Below are 12937 nucleotides of genomic sequence, written 5' to 3'. Positions count from 1 at the left end.
GCAAGTGACTGACCTCCTGACACCCCAAAGCCTTTCCATTATCAAATAAGGCACAAGTCAGGATCATGATGGAACAATTTAAAAACTTTGAAAGATCAGGGAATTGAAGGCTATTGGGAACTGGCACTAAAGAGAAGGTGAGGCTTGGAGCAGAGCAGCCATGATAATATTGAGTAGCAGGGCAAGCTTGAGGGGCCGAGTGGTCTACTCCTGCTCCTATTTCTTATCCTTTTACTCACTACTTGCCTAGACGAGTGCAGCTACTAGGCAAGGGGAGAGCAGGAAAGTAAGAACAAAGCTTAACACCATCCTAGATAAAACAGCCCAACTGACTGACTCCAATCCACCAGCCTAAACATTAGCATAGATATGCATGTTGTTCAGCACGGACGAGTTGGGCGAAAAGCCCTGTTTCCACGCTGTATAACTCTCATGAATCTATAAAGGTGGAAGGCTTTTTCCACTCAGAATTATCAGTATCTGGGATGATATTCTGGGAAAGTTATTTCCATTAGTAATTTTAAAGGTAAGTACAGGTGTTGCAAAAATTCAGGGTTCGGGCAAAAATCAGAGCTGTTGGACTGAACACTGTTTATCATTCAAAGCGACAATGTAGTAAGGGAAAAGATTGATGAAGGTAAGGTGGTAGACACTGTCTATATGGACTTCAGTAAGGAATGTGACAAGGTCCCACGTGGAAGGCTGATACAGAAGTTTGGCACATGCAATCCAAGATGAACTGGCTAATTGTATCCAAAATTGGCTTGGTGATCAGAGGCAGAGGGTATTGGTGGAAGGGTGTTTTTCTGATTGGACATTTGTGACCAGTGGTGTGCTACTGAGAACGGTGCTGGTACCCTTGTTATTTGTGATATGCTTGGATATGAAGGTAGGAGGTATGATTAGTAAGTCTGCAGATGACACAAAAGCTGGTGGTGTTCTAGACAGTGAGAAAGGTTGTCTAAGGCTACAGTAAGATATAGATCAGGTGGAAAGTTGGAGGGAGCATTGGCAGTTGGGATTTAGTTCGACTAGTGCAAGATGATGCATTTTGGGAGGTCAGCTAGGGGGTAGGACATATACAGTAAATGGTAGGGCTTTTTTTTAAAAACATAGAGAGCAGTTGATATCTGGAACTTGCTGTCAGAGGAGATGGTGGAGTCAGATACAATCCCGTTTATGAGGCATTTAGACAGGCATTTCAATAGGCAAGGCATAGAAAGAGATGGACAATGTGGGCAAATGGGATTAATGTAGGCGAGCAAAACGGTCGGCATGGAAATGGTGGGCCAAAGGGCTTGTTTCTGTGCTGTACATCTCGATGACTCTATGAGCAGCATTCAAATCATCAACACTTGGCTGCAAAGAAAATTATTTTTAAAAATCTATTAAACTACATACCCTAGGTTCAGAGATACAAATTGCAGCAAGGTTACAGTTATTCAGAACATCATTGAACTAACATACCTGAAGGTCTGAAGATGTCCTTTATTAAAGCTTCATCTACTGGTGGTGATACTGATCCTCCTGGATTATGTGTCCAACTCTGTAAAATGGCTTGCAGCAACAAAGTCTGGGCCCTTGTAGCTTGTAGAGTCAGACTGGGTAACTCAAATATACATTCTGATGTTGTAACAAATGGTCGTTTCAACCTGTTACAAAAAAAAACAAGCTGCAAATTTACATTGAATTACATAAAATTTTAGAGAACAAAATCAGGCTTTTTGACCCAACAACTCTGTGGCAGTGTATTTTTCAAATAAGCCTCCTTCCACTTCACAATCTCATCCATTCAACATACCCTATCCTTTTCCCCCTTTTCTCATGTACTTTCATCCGGTTTCCCCTTCATAGCCATCCACCTCAATCACTCCAACTGGTACCAAATTCCACATTTTCACCAGATTCAAAATTCCTGACTGGATTTTTCAGGAACTATCCGACGTTCATAAACACATAGTGAAAAGATGCTCTTTACATCTGTCACATTAAAAACCCATATTTGTTTTAAAACCTCTCAATACTATTTTTGTGTATATATTTAGAATGCTGCACTGCAAACCCTTACAATATTTAGAAAATAGAACATACAGCACAGGAATAGGCCCCTAGGCCCACAAGGTCTGTTGCCAATCCAAACTAATCCAATCTGTCTTCACATGGTCTATATCCCTCCATTCCCTGCCTGTTCAGGTACCTGTCTAAAGTACCTCTTAAACATTGCTATTGGATCTGCTTCTGCCATTCCCACTGGCAGCACGTTCCAAGCACTTCCTACTCTGTGTAAAACAAACTTGCCGCACACATCTCCTTAGAATTTTCCCCCTCGCACCTTAAAGCTATATCCTCTTGTATTAAACATTTCCACCCTGGGAACAAAAACTGTGACTATATACCCTATCTAAACCTCTCATAATTTTACATACTTCTATCACATCTCCCCTCAGCCGCCAATGTCCCAGAGAAACCAATCCAAGTTTGTTCAACCTCTCCTTACAGCTAATACTCTCCACTCCAGGCAACATCCTGGTGAACCTCTACTGCACCCTCTCCAAAGCCTCCACATCCTTCCTGTAATGCAGCAACCAGAATTACACACAGTAGTTTATGTGGCCTAACCAAAGTTTTATACAACTGCAACATGACTCCCCGACTTTTATACTCAATGCCCTTATCAATGAAGACAAGTATTCAGTACCCTTCTTTACCACACCTTCTACTTGTGTTACCAGTTTCAGGGAGCTATGAACTTGCACGCCAAGCATTTCCAGCATCTTTTGCCAAGTGCTGACCTGGGAGAGGAGCTGAACTTTTAATTCTTCTTCTCATAAAGGGGACCATGGCAGAGTTCCCCAGTCCAGCAAAATGTAGCTCCTGCCACAGACACAACGCATGCCTTGGTCAACGTACTTACAAAGTGCGCTGTCAACCGGATGAGCTCAAGATCCGGATGGAGAATCTTACACAACATCTGGCATCACCACAGTGCATTCACAAGGAGTGCCACCTGGATAGCACATTCCACAGATTGAATCTTTTCCAGGGTGACCAGGAGGACAGGAAAATTGTGTAGGAACCCACTCTACCCCCACCAATGAGTGCATCATATTCTATAACCCTAAATTCTGAAGGTGGTGATAGTTCTTCAAGACTGTGCAGCCGAAGTCCATGGTGCTGTAGTTGACTCAACTATATGGACTGGGAGTAGAATGGACAGGTCAGGATTCAAAAACAAGGGGGACATAAACATTTCTGTGGACACAAACATGATCCCAAGGTTGCATATTACCTCCCAAGGTAAAGGATCTCATGGAACACCTGCAGAATATTCTGAGGAAGGGGCATTAACAACTAGAGATTAAGGTCACTTGGGTACAACCCACACAAGTAGAAGAAAGGATGAAGCCTTGTAGAGAGATAGCAGGAAGTGTGGAAGTAGATTAAAGAACATGATATCATGAATGGTAATTCTGGATGACTACCTATGCCATGTGCCAGTGAGTACAGGTAATAGGTCAGTGCCAATGAGCAGAAGAAATGAAGTAGAAAGAAGGGCTTTACATTCTTGAAGCAGAGGAGAAATGCTTCAAGAAACCAAACAGGCTGCATCTCAAAGCCAGAATTTATTTTCCTAAAATGACATTAGCTCAAACCATTCGTGAAGACTTAAACTATCTTGATAGGAGGAAGGGAACTCTACAGCAGTTTCAAAATAATTATTTTATAATTTTGTATAATTCATGTTTTTCTTGTGAATGTTGTCTCTCTAATGGTATGTGCCTGTGATGCTGTGAAGTTTTTCATTGCACCTGTGCGTACATGTACTTGTCCATATGACAATAAACTCGACGACTTAAAAAGGCAAAATCGGATATAGAAGATAGAGGTTTTGTATACTAGTCCATTAGGCACTGGAGACAGCAGTAAATGTTTTGGTAGTGGCTAATTATTTAGAATTTAATTCAAGGAATCTAAGAAATAAAGGTGATGAATAGAGAGACCTGTGGGAGTGTAACTTAGTGGCTGTTACCAAAACATGGCTTCAGGATGAGGAGTGGCAGCTCAACATTTCTGGCTAAAGGTTTTTCCAATGAGGAAAATGGGGTGGCGGGGGTAAACAGGAGGAAACATCGCAATATTGGGAAAATAAACAATTACAGCTGGGAGATAGGTTGAAATACCAGAAAGAGCAACGATTGAGACTGTATGAGTAGACTGAGGAAACAGCATCGGACGTGCAGAAATAACTCATGACAATAAGGGCCTGGTCAAGTTTCTGGAGTTACACGAACTAATCACATTTCACTCCAGGTTATGTCAATTTTCAACCACATAACACCAAAAAAAACCTTCATCAAAATGAATTTCTAAGTTCATATCCCTAATTCTATAAATTAAATACTATCCACAGATAAATATGCCTTTGTACTATATATACACGTATATTCCAATTGGGACTGTATTTTCAAACATCCACAATGATATGCTGAGGTAATCTCTCATTTCCCACTACCTGTTTTGGATCAAATAATTCTATATACATAAGGCATAGAACATTGAATCTTCCTTGGCTCTAAACATAAGACATGTCAAGTGTCATATTTGGTGTTTGACTGGGAGACTGCAGAAGCTTGCATCAAGCAGTTATTGCCTAGATCCTCATCTCAACTACATGTCAAAAAATTCTATTCATAGTGTGGCAATAACAATTTATAGAGTCAAGGTGGAAAGGACAGGCCCAACCAGAAATAAATAGGTGGAATAACCTTTGACAAGTGCTTTCCAAGGAACTCAGTTACAAAACCTACTTGGCTAATGAATGCAAAACATATTTAACAATAACCCATGACTAGCAACCACATTTTTTTTTTACCAAAGGTCAGAAGGAGGGGTAAAGATTGCAGGAGTGTGAGAGGTTGCGGGTGTAAGATAAAGAAATCTATTCTGAAAGCTGACCAGCTGAAGGATGCTTTCAGCTTTGCAGATTTTTGCAACATGAACATTTATTGGGATTTCTTTAAAAATCATATTGCTGATTTAAGTTTGCATTCACTCAGTTTGGCTTGCAGATCCAATAAGTAGTGAAGAGTGAATAACTCTATAGCTCTCTGCAAAACATGTGTATGTTCTCCAGGATTAGGTCTATAAAAATTAGGTCAAACTCTATACTCCCGGGGAAAATAAATCTCGATACAACTAGCAGATCAAGCATCTCATTAAAACAAAACTTGGACAAAATCCAGTATAAATACAGAGGTAGAACGACTGACAGGTCTCCCTCTATACTTCTTCCTCCTCCTAGCAGAAAGAAACTGGAAATGTTGATGATCAAAACAATTAAGCTGCTTTAATAAAAATCATACTTAAAATACTTCCCTCTGGCACTGACCAAAACATACTATTTGGTACAGGTAAGTAGTTCTGATTCACTGGATTTAATACGTGCAGACTTAAAGAACAGCTATTCAAGATTTCAACATCAACACCTGCCTAACACTGGAGGAATATTACAACAAGCAGCTGGCTTTAATAGTTTACATAGTGTCCCAAAATGCAAGCTTGAAACCCACAGAATGTTTCCAAAAATTTAATTTTGATTATTACTCATATCCTGTGCAATGTAACACTGTAGGCTCAGTTTTTCCAAAATAACAGCAAGTTCTAACTAGTTTTTTTTTATTACAGAACTGTGCACGTTGCTGGTCCAACATATTTTGACTGAATCGACATTTGGAATGTAAAACCTACAGATGTATTTTAACATTAAATTAATGGCCAAAGCTAACACAACAGCTAAGAATATCACACATGTAATTAATAATTTCAAAGTAATCAAGTCAAATGGAAAATGAGGAACCAAAGTCCACTTCAAAAGAAGCTGCTTATAATATATTCAACAAGTACCACCAAGGAAGAACGAGTGCAATATTTTAAATTGCATTGCATCCAAGGTGGTCATAAAATGCAACCAAATCTCAAGAGTTTTGAACAGAAGTAACCATTGTTAAGTTATATTGCACTTTACATCTGAGATTGGTTGTTGTATAGTTGAATACATGTCAAAGTTATAGCCGTAGTTTCAGCTCAGAGCTGCATTTGCATGTAAGCTCTCTGCATATTTCCATCACAAAGTTTAGGAAAATACAAGCTGAACATATGAAGGTACAAAACTGATGTGCAAGAGACCAGCTGGTCCATCAATCATGCCACAATCACTGGTCAATCACTGCAGCAACCACAAAACAAAATACTCCAGGGGATTTAGGGGCAAACTGAGCAATAATACTCCAAACCACATCAAGAGAAACTAAACAGAAGATTAAGGGAAAAGGGGAAGGTTCTTAATTATTGTAGGGAGCAAAAAAAGGACAATGATCCAAGGACAAGACTCAACAGCAGATTAAACTCAAACCAGGTGCCATGAAATTATTAAAAATTAAAGATACAAAACAATGCAAAAAGCCCTTCCACTACAACAGCACATGATTAGGAGAGAAAGTCAAATTTATCATATGTCAAAGTAAATTGAGATCTGTAGCAAAGGAAGGAAAAATGCCATTTGAACCTATTTTTCATAATCTCCAATTCAAAAGCACGTTCCAGAGTTCAGGGAGGAGGGCAGGTCACCTTCACAGAATTCCAATCAAGAAGGAACATGCAGCTTGCAAGAAGCAGAAAATATAATATAAAGGAACAATAAGAGGAATTACCAATTTCATTAGAGCAGACCTTCATTAGTTGGAAATACTTGGCAGGCCACACAGCATCTGATGAATGGTCATCATCCACCTGAAACTTTTAACAGTTTCTCTCTCCACAGATGCTGCCTCACCTGTTGAGTATTTCCCACATATTCTGTTTGTTTTATGCGTCCAGTATCAGCTGTATTTAGTTCTTGTACTTATTTATTAGTTGGTCTTATCATTCATTTCCACAACCATTTCCATATTTTTTCCATCAGATGATCATTGAGCAAAACTTTTTTATTCATTGACTACCAATGAGATGACAAAATAAAAGCTATGTTAGTTTTAAGGTAACCACATTATTAGTGTCCAACTCATCTTCTCCCAGTCTCAAATATCAACAAAAGAAATTGAAAAAGGCCTTTAAAAAAAAGGTTTAAAAACAAAATTAATAAAATCTAACTTTATTGAATCATACTTGTTTTGGTCTTTCATCAGCCCTGAAATGGTACCCACCAATTTGTGGGTACCATGTAGTGTAGCGGTTAGCGTAATGCTATTACAGCACCAGCAACACGGGTTCAATTCCGGCTGCTGTCTGTAAGGAGTTTGTACGTTCTCCCCGTGTCTGCATGGGTTTCCTCCAGGTGCTCCGGTTTCCTCCCACATTCCAAAGACATACAGGTTAGGAGTGATGGGCATGCTATGTTGGTGCCGGAAGCGTGGTGACACTTGCGGGCTTCCCCCGGCATATTCTCAGTAACACAAAAAGAAGCATTTCATTGTGTACATGTGACTAATAAATGAATATCTTATCTTAAATATCTTACTAGTTTACATGGGCATATTTTGCTCCACATTTCCAAAACTTTTTCAGCTTTAACTAAAGGATGCTCCAATTTTGAGAAGCATCAACAAACATTTAATATCCTCAGTAAAGGAATAAATAGTTCATTGTTCTTCAACTTAAACACACTTGTGTGAGCAGGCCACAATAAAGGCAAACCAAAAAGATACAAGAAATAGGAGCAAGAGTAGGCTATCTGGCCCTTTGAACCCACTCAGCTATTTATCAAAATCATGGCTCTTAAGCTTAATATTATTGCACTGACATCTTTACTCCTGTATTTAAATTGTTTTGTAATAAAGAACAACATACCATGTGCCTTCCTAATCATTTGCTGCTCCTACATGTTGTCTTTCAGTGACTTGTGTACAAGGACAACTTGGTCGTTTTAAACATCTACATTATGATCTCTCACCATTTAAAGGAAAACAGAATAAAAGCAACTTATACTGTCTGTAATTTGCAGAAAAAACAAATTTTATTGATGAAGTCACCAGCATAAAAAGGTACACAATTCACAAAATCCTCCCAGGATACTTCTTTATGTGGCCAAGAAAGAACTTTGGACTTTCCTATCATAAAGTTATAACAATAGACAGCACAGTGACAAACCTAGTAGAGCCGCTGTCTCACAGCACCAGAAACCCAGGTTCAATCCTGACCTCAGGTGACATCTGGGTGGAGCTTGCACATTCTCACTATGACTGCATGGGTTTCCTCCCACATCCCAAAGATTTATGCGTTGGTATGTTAGTTAGCCACTGTAAATTTCCCCCAGTGTGTAGGTGAGCGGTATAACCTGGGGGAGTTGATTGAAATGTGTGGAGAATGAAAAAATGAGATTAATGTAGGATTAGTGTAAGTGGGTGATTGATGGTCGACATGCACTCAGTGGGCCAAAAGACTTCTTTCGGTGCCATATCTCTCTGTAACTCTATGACTCTAATATGGATTGTGTTGTTTCCTCAACTGTAGCAAGTACAAGAGTTAGAAGTGGCATATATGTCCTACTTTCTGTATTGTTTTACTTTGTACTACCTCAATGCACTATAATGCATTGATCTGTATGAATGGTATGCAAGACAAGTTTTTCACTGTACCTCGGTACAAGTGACAATAATAAACTAATTCTAATCCATAGACTTACATGGCATTATTTATTTAGAAGTCAAACTTGCAAAATTGGGGACAGCAGATTGCTGTAGACTCTGGGTGGGGTTATCATGGGATATGGAGTTCAGGCAGGTAATTGCAAGGTACAGCCATGGTCACACTGAAAGGCAAACTGTGCTCTCCCCTTTCTTCTATTTTAAATGATTTTTACATTCTCAACATAACCAACACATCTCTGCTATTTACCAGAGATGCTGCTAGATCCTATTCTGGATTCACTGGATTTAGTAGCATCAAAAATATACTTAGCTCTTTGGCAGGTTTATCGAGCATAAATGATGCACTGGCACTCTTATTCCAAAACTGGTATTGAACCTTCATAATGAGCAGAGGTAGAATTCCAGGAAGCATTTATAAAACCTATTCTGGTGTGAATGGCATATGGATTCTTTGAAATCTCTACAGCTTCAGTCAATAAGTTTGGATTCAGTGAATATTTTATGCCATTAAGAAACAAAGTAAGAGATAAACAGTAGCTTCAAAACCATTGCCAGACCATTGCTTAACACTTCAAGTTACCCAAGTGATTTTCATTCTATTCACGGTTTTCTAAAAAAATTGCAGATGCTGGAAATCTGAAATAAAAACAAAAATGCTACAAACATTCAGCACATCAGACAGCATCTGTGGAAAGAAAAGCAGAGTTAATGTTTAGGTTTGAAGACCTTCCAACAGAACTGTAACATGAAACATTAACTCTTTTTCTTTCCACATATAATGCTAAATGTGCTGAGATTTCAAATATTCTCTATTTATATGTGAATGGGGTGGATTATTTCACAGTTCCTTTTTCTGCTTTAATATTTTCTCTTTATTCATTGAAAATACATACATTACAATTACATTATATTGCAACAATTCTTTGTACTAAAAAGATATCCACCTTATGAAGGATGAACCTCACTGGCAGCTCATACTCACTCACTAGACCAAGACCACAACACCAAATATCCTCACAGTCCTCTGGATCCCCTCCAAATTAGCACAGTCCACTCCTACCTTCTTATCAAAATGAACAAACTGATGGACTCCATAAATTGCCTTTTAACAATTAACTGCAAGACAACCTGAAATCTTCCCTTCAGATTCCTGGTCATTGGCAGCCTGATTGACAACCCGGACCCTGTTAGGAACAAAAGAACGCAGCACAAGTTTGTAGCTGAGGAGGTCAGGGATATCTAGAACATATCAAACAATATAGCCCAAGAACATGTCCCGTGGCCCACAATGTCTGTGCTGACCATGATGCCAATCCAAACTAATCCTATCTGCCTGCACATGGTCTACATCCCTTCATTTGTTGCCTGTTCATATATCCATCTAAATGCCTCTTAAACATTGTCAGTTGGAACTGTGTGGGGAAATAGGGATCTCTAGGCAAGGAGACATCTGTTCTCAAGACCCGAATGATGGCCCAGGAAGAGAAGTTCCAATTGTGGGTATTAGGTAGGGAAGAAGAGAAAAACAATCACACCAAGCCCATCAGATCTGAAGGAAACACTTCTGCACCTGAATCTCCTAGCTTACAAGCCAAATACTAAAGAGTTATTTACATATTGAGTTCAGCCCTTCTTGCTTCCTTACACTTGACAGCTTCCTAAGTCTGGGAAACACAGGCAACCTGATTTAAAATAAAATAAACGTGAACAACCTAATGATTGATCCCAACCTCATGCCTTGTCTTAGTAAAAATCTGAGTAGGTAGCTTCAAGACAGATGGAATTCCTGTTCCTGTGGTTTTAAATTTTAACTCTAATCCACTTATTTTTAGGAGTCAAGATCAGTCCATTATTTTAGCCTATTTCTTCTTATGAGATGAGATGAGATATCTTTATTAGTCACGTGTACATCGAAACACACAGTGAAATGCATCTTTTGCGTAGAGTGTTCTGGGGGCAGCCCACAAATGTCGCCACGCTTCCAGTGCCAACATAGCATGCCCACAACTTCCTATGCTGTACGTCTTTGGAATGTGGGAGGAAACCAACGCAGACACGGGGAGAACATACAAACTCCTTACAGATAGTGGCCGGAATTGAATCCAGGTCACTGGCACTGTAAAGCATTATGCTAACTGCTAAAGTACCGTGCCTGCCCTATGAAAATCATTACTTTGATTTTGGCTCTTTTTGTCTTTTCACTAATTACTTCTAATATGCACCTGTCACACTTTAATCTTCTTCCAATTTCTTAATCCAAACATTCTCCTTTTCACCATGGATAGATAACTCCGGTGCCTCTTCCTTGCATGGAACTGCAACTAGTCCACATCCACCACCACCCTCACCCTCCCTTGCCTGACTACAATGTTGTTTTCCAATCAGCAGCCTGGCCCCTTTTTCCAGTGCATTTACAATTCTGACTCCCAACTTCTTGCTCTTGCTCTACATTGAAATATTTCACCAACTCTACTCCTCAGTTACCTTTAATTGTTCTCTTAGAATCTCTTGCTATCCAAGGCCGTCGTCTCCACATCAAGCAATAAACTGTCGACAAAAAACAAAACACCTCAAATACCAGAAAGCTAAAATTAAAAAGTGCTGGATGTACTCTGTACATGTGGACAATAAAGTAATATGTTTCTCATGAAACATTAACTCTTTTTCTCTCACTCCAGATGTTACCTGAGTATATGCAGCATTTTCTATTTGACTTCAAGTTTCTACCTATGTCTATTGCTAGTTCATTGACTTCCAGAGTGACCTTAATTATACTTTCTGCAAGGACTATTTGATTTTACCAATTTCTCTATTAATAATCACATAAGGAACAGGAGCAGATGGCCATTCAGGCTGGTCCACCATTCAATAAGATCATAATGTGCCCTATTCTCCTATTTGATTCCAGAAATCTATGAATCACACTCGTGAATGAAATGAATGAATAAGCTTTCACAGCCTTCCAGGTTAGAGAACTCCAAAGGATCTCTAAGTGATAAAATGTCTTCTCATTTTGGTCCTAAATGCCCTATCCTTTATTATGATCCTTAGTTCTAGACTCCTAAGCCAGGGTAGACATTTTCCCCATATTTACCCATTTGAATTTTGTATGTTTCAATTACGTTATCCCTCAGTCTTCTAAACAGTAAAGAACAGAAGCCTTGGCTGCTCAGTCTCTCCTCATGCAAGATCTGCCACTCCACAAACTTGTCAGATGAATATGCCATTTTATGCACTGGACCTCAGAAAACGTTTTCCATTTTTATCAGTTAAGGATACCTACAACTGTGAAAAGGGCCTTTAATCTTACCGCTCTATATCTCACATGCGCCCGTCCCTTTCTTTTCATCATCTTCCACCACATTCCACATTTAATGGATCTTTCTCTGCTTGTCCCACCACCTCAATTTCACCATCACTGTCCATCTAATTTTTTCCTCTGACATAAAAGAGACTGCAGATGCTAGAAATCTGGAGCAACGCACACAAAATGCTGGAGGAATTCAGCCGGTCAGGCAGCATCTATGGAGAAAATGATGAAGGGTCTCAGCCCTAAACATCAACTGTTTATTTCCCTCCATAGATGCTGCCTGACCTGCTGAGTTCCTCTAGCATTTTGTGTGTATTGCTCTAACTTTTTCCCCTTTTCACATGCTCCTGACAAGACCAGTGTCCCAAGCACATCTTCCAGCTAAAATAATTTACCAGCTTTTCTTCCAGCTTAGGTTACACCACAGCTTTGTCCACACAGCAGAGATGAAATCATTCTTTTACTCAAGTATTGCAAGCCTTCAGCAGGTTGTCACTTGAATTCCAACTCACTCGCACTTTCCTAATCTATCTGTTGCCTACATTATTCCAATGAAGCTTAATGCAAGCTCAAGGAAGATTCTTTTCCCCTTTTCTCTCACGCAGTTGAGGTTAGAAATGGAGGGAAGTTTCATTAGAACACCGATCTAGCCAAGCTGTTCCAATACACTATTAATAGTGGCATAAAAATACAGGACAAATCCAGAAAATTGCTGGAAATATTCAGCAGTTCTTGCAGTTTTTGGGAAAGAGAAACAGTTAACAGTCTTCTGATGAAGATTCCCAGACCTGAAACATGACAAAAATGTCTGCGGTTCTCACAAAGGCTACTCTGACAACACCTCCCAAATTTTCAAAATCTACCAAGGGTAACAAGTGCATGGAAAGACTACCACCATCTCCACGTTCCCTTCCATATCGCACACGATCCTGACTTGGAAACATATCGCCAATTGTTCATCATCACTGGATCTTAATCCTGA

At 39.4% G+C, this 12937-nt stretch overlaps 1 protein-coding gene across 1 annotated transcript in view; it reads right to left on the bottom strand.

Moving 5' to 3' along the window:
- Positions 1-12937, bottom strand: part of LOC127574065 (intermembrane lipid transfer protein VPS13B-like) — a 795946-nt gene that overhangs the window by 593303 nt on the left and 189706 nt on the right. The window contains 1 exon segment of the mRNA XM_052022696.1: positions 1468-1652. Within this exon segment, the coding sequence (XP_051878656.1) occupies positions 1468-1652 (185 nt within the window).

Source organism: Pristis pectinata, chromosome 9 (assembly GCF_009764475.1).
Source record: "Pristis pectinata isolate sPriPec2 chromosome 9, sPriPec2.1.pri, whole genome shotgun sequence".
In the NCBI taxonomy this organism is placed as follows: domain Eukaryota; kingdom Metazoa; phylum Chordata; class Chondrichthyes; order Rhinopristiformes; family Pristidae; genus Pristis; species Pristis pectinata.
This window is presented reverse-complemented; position numbering and strand designations above follow the sequence as displayed.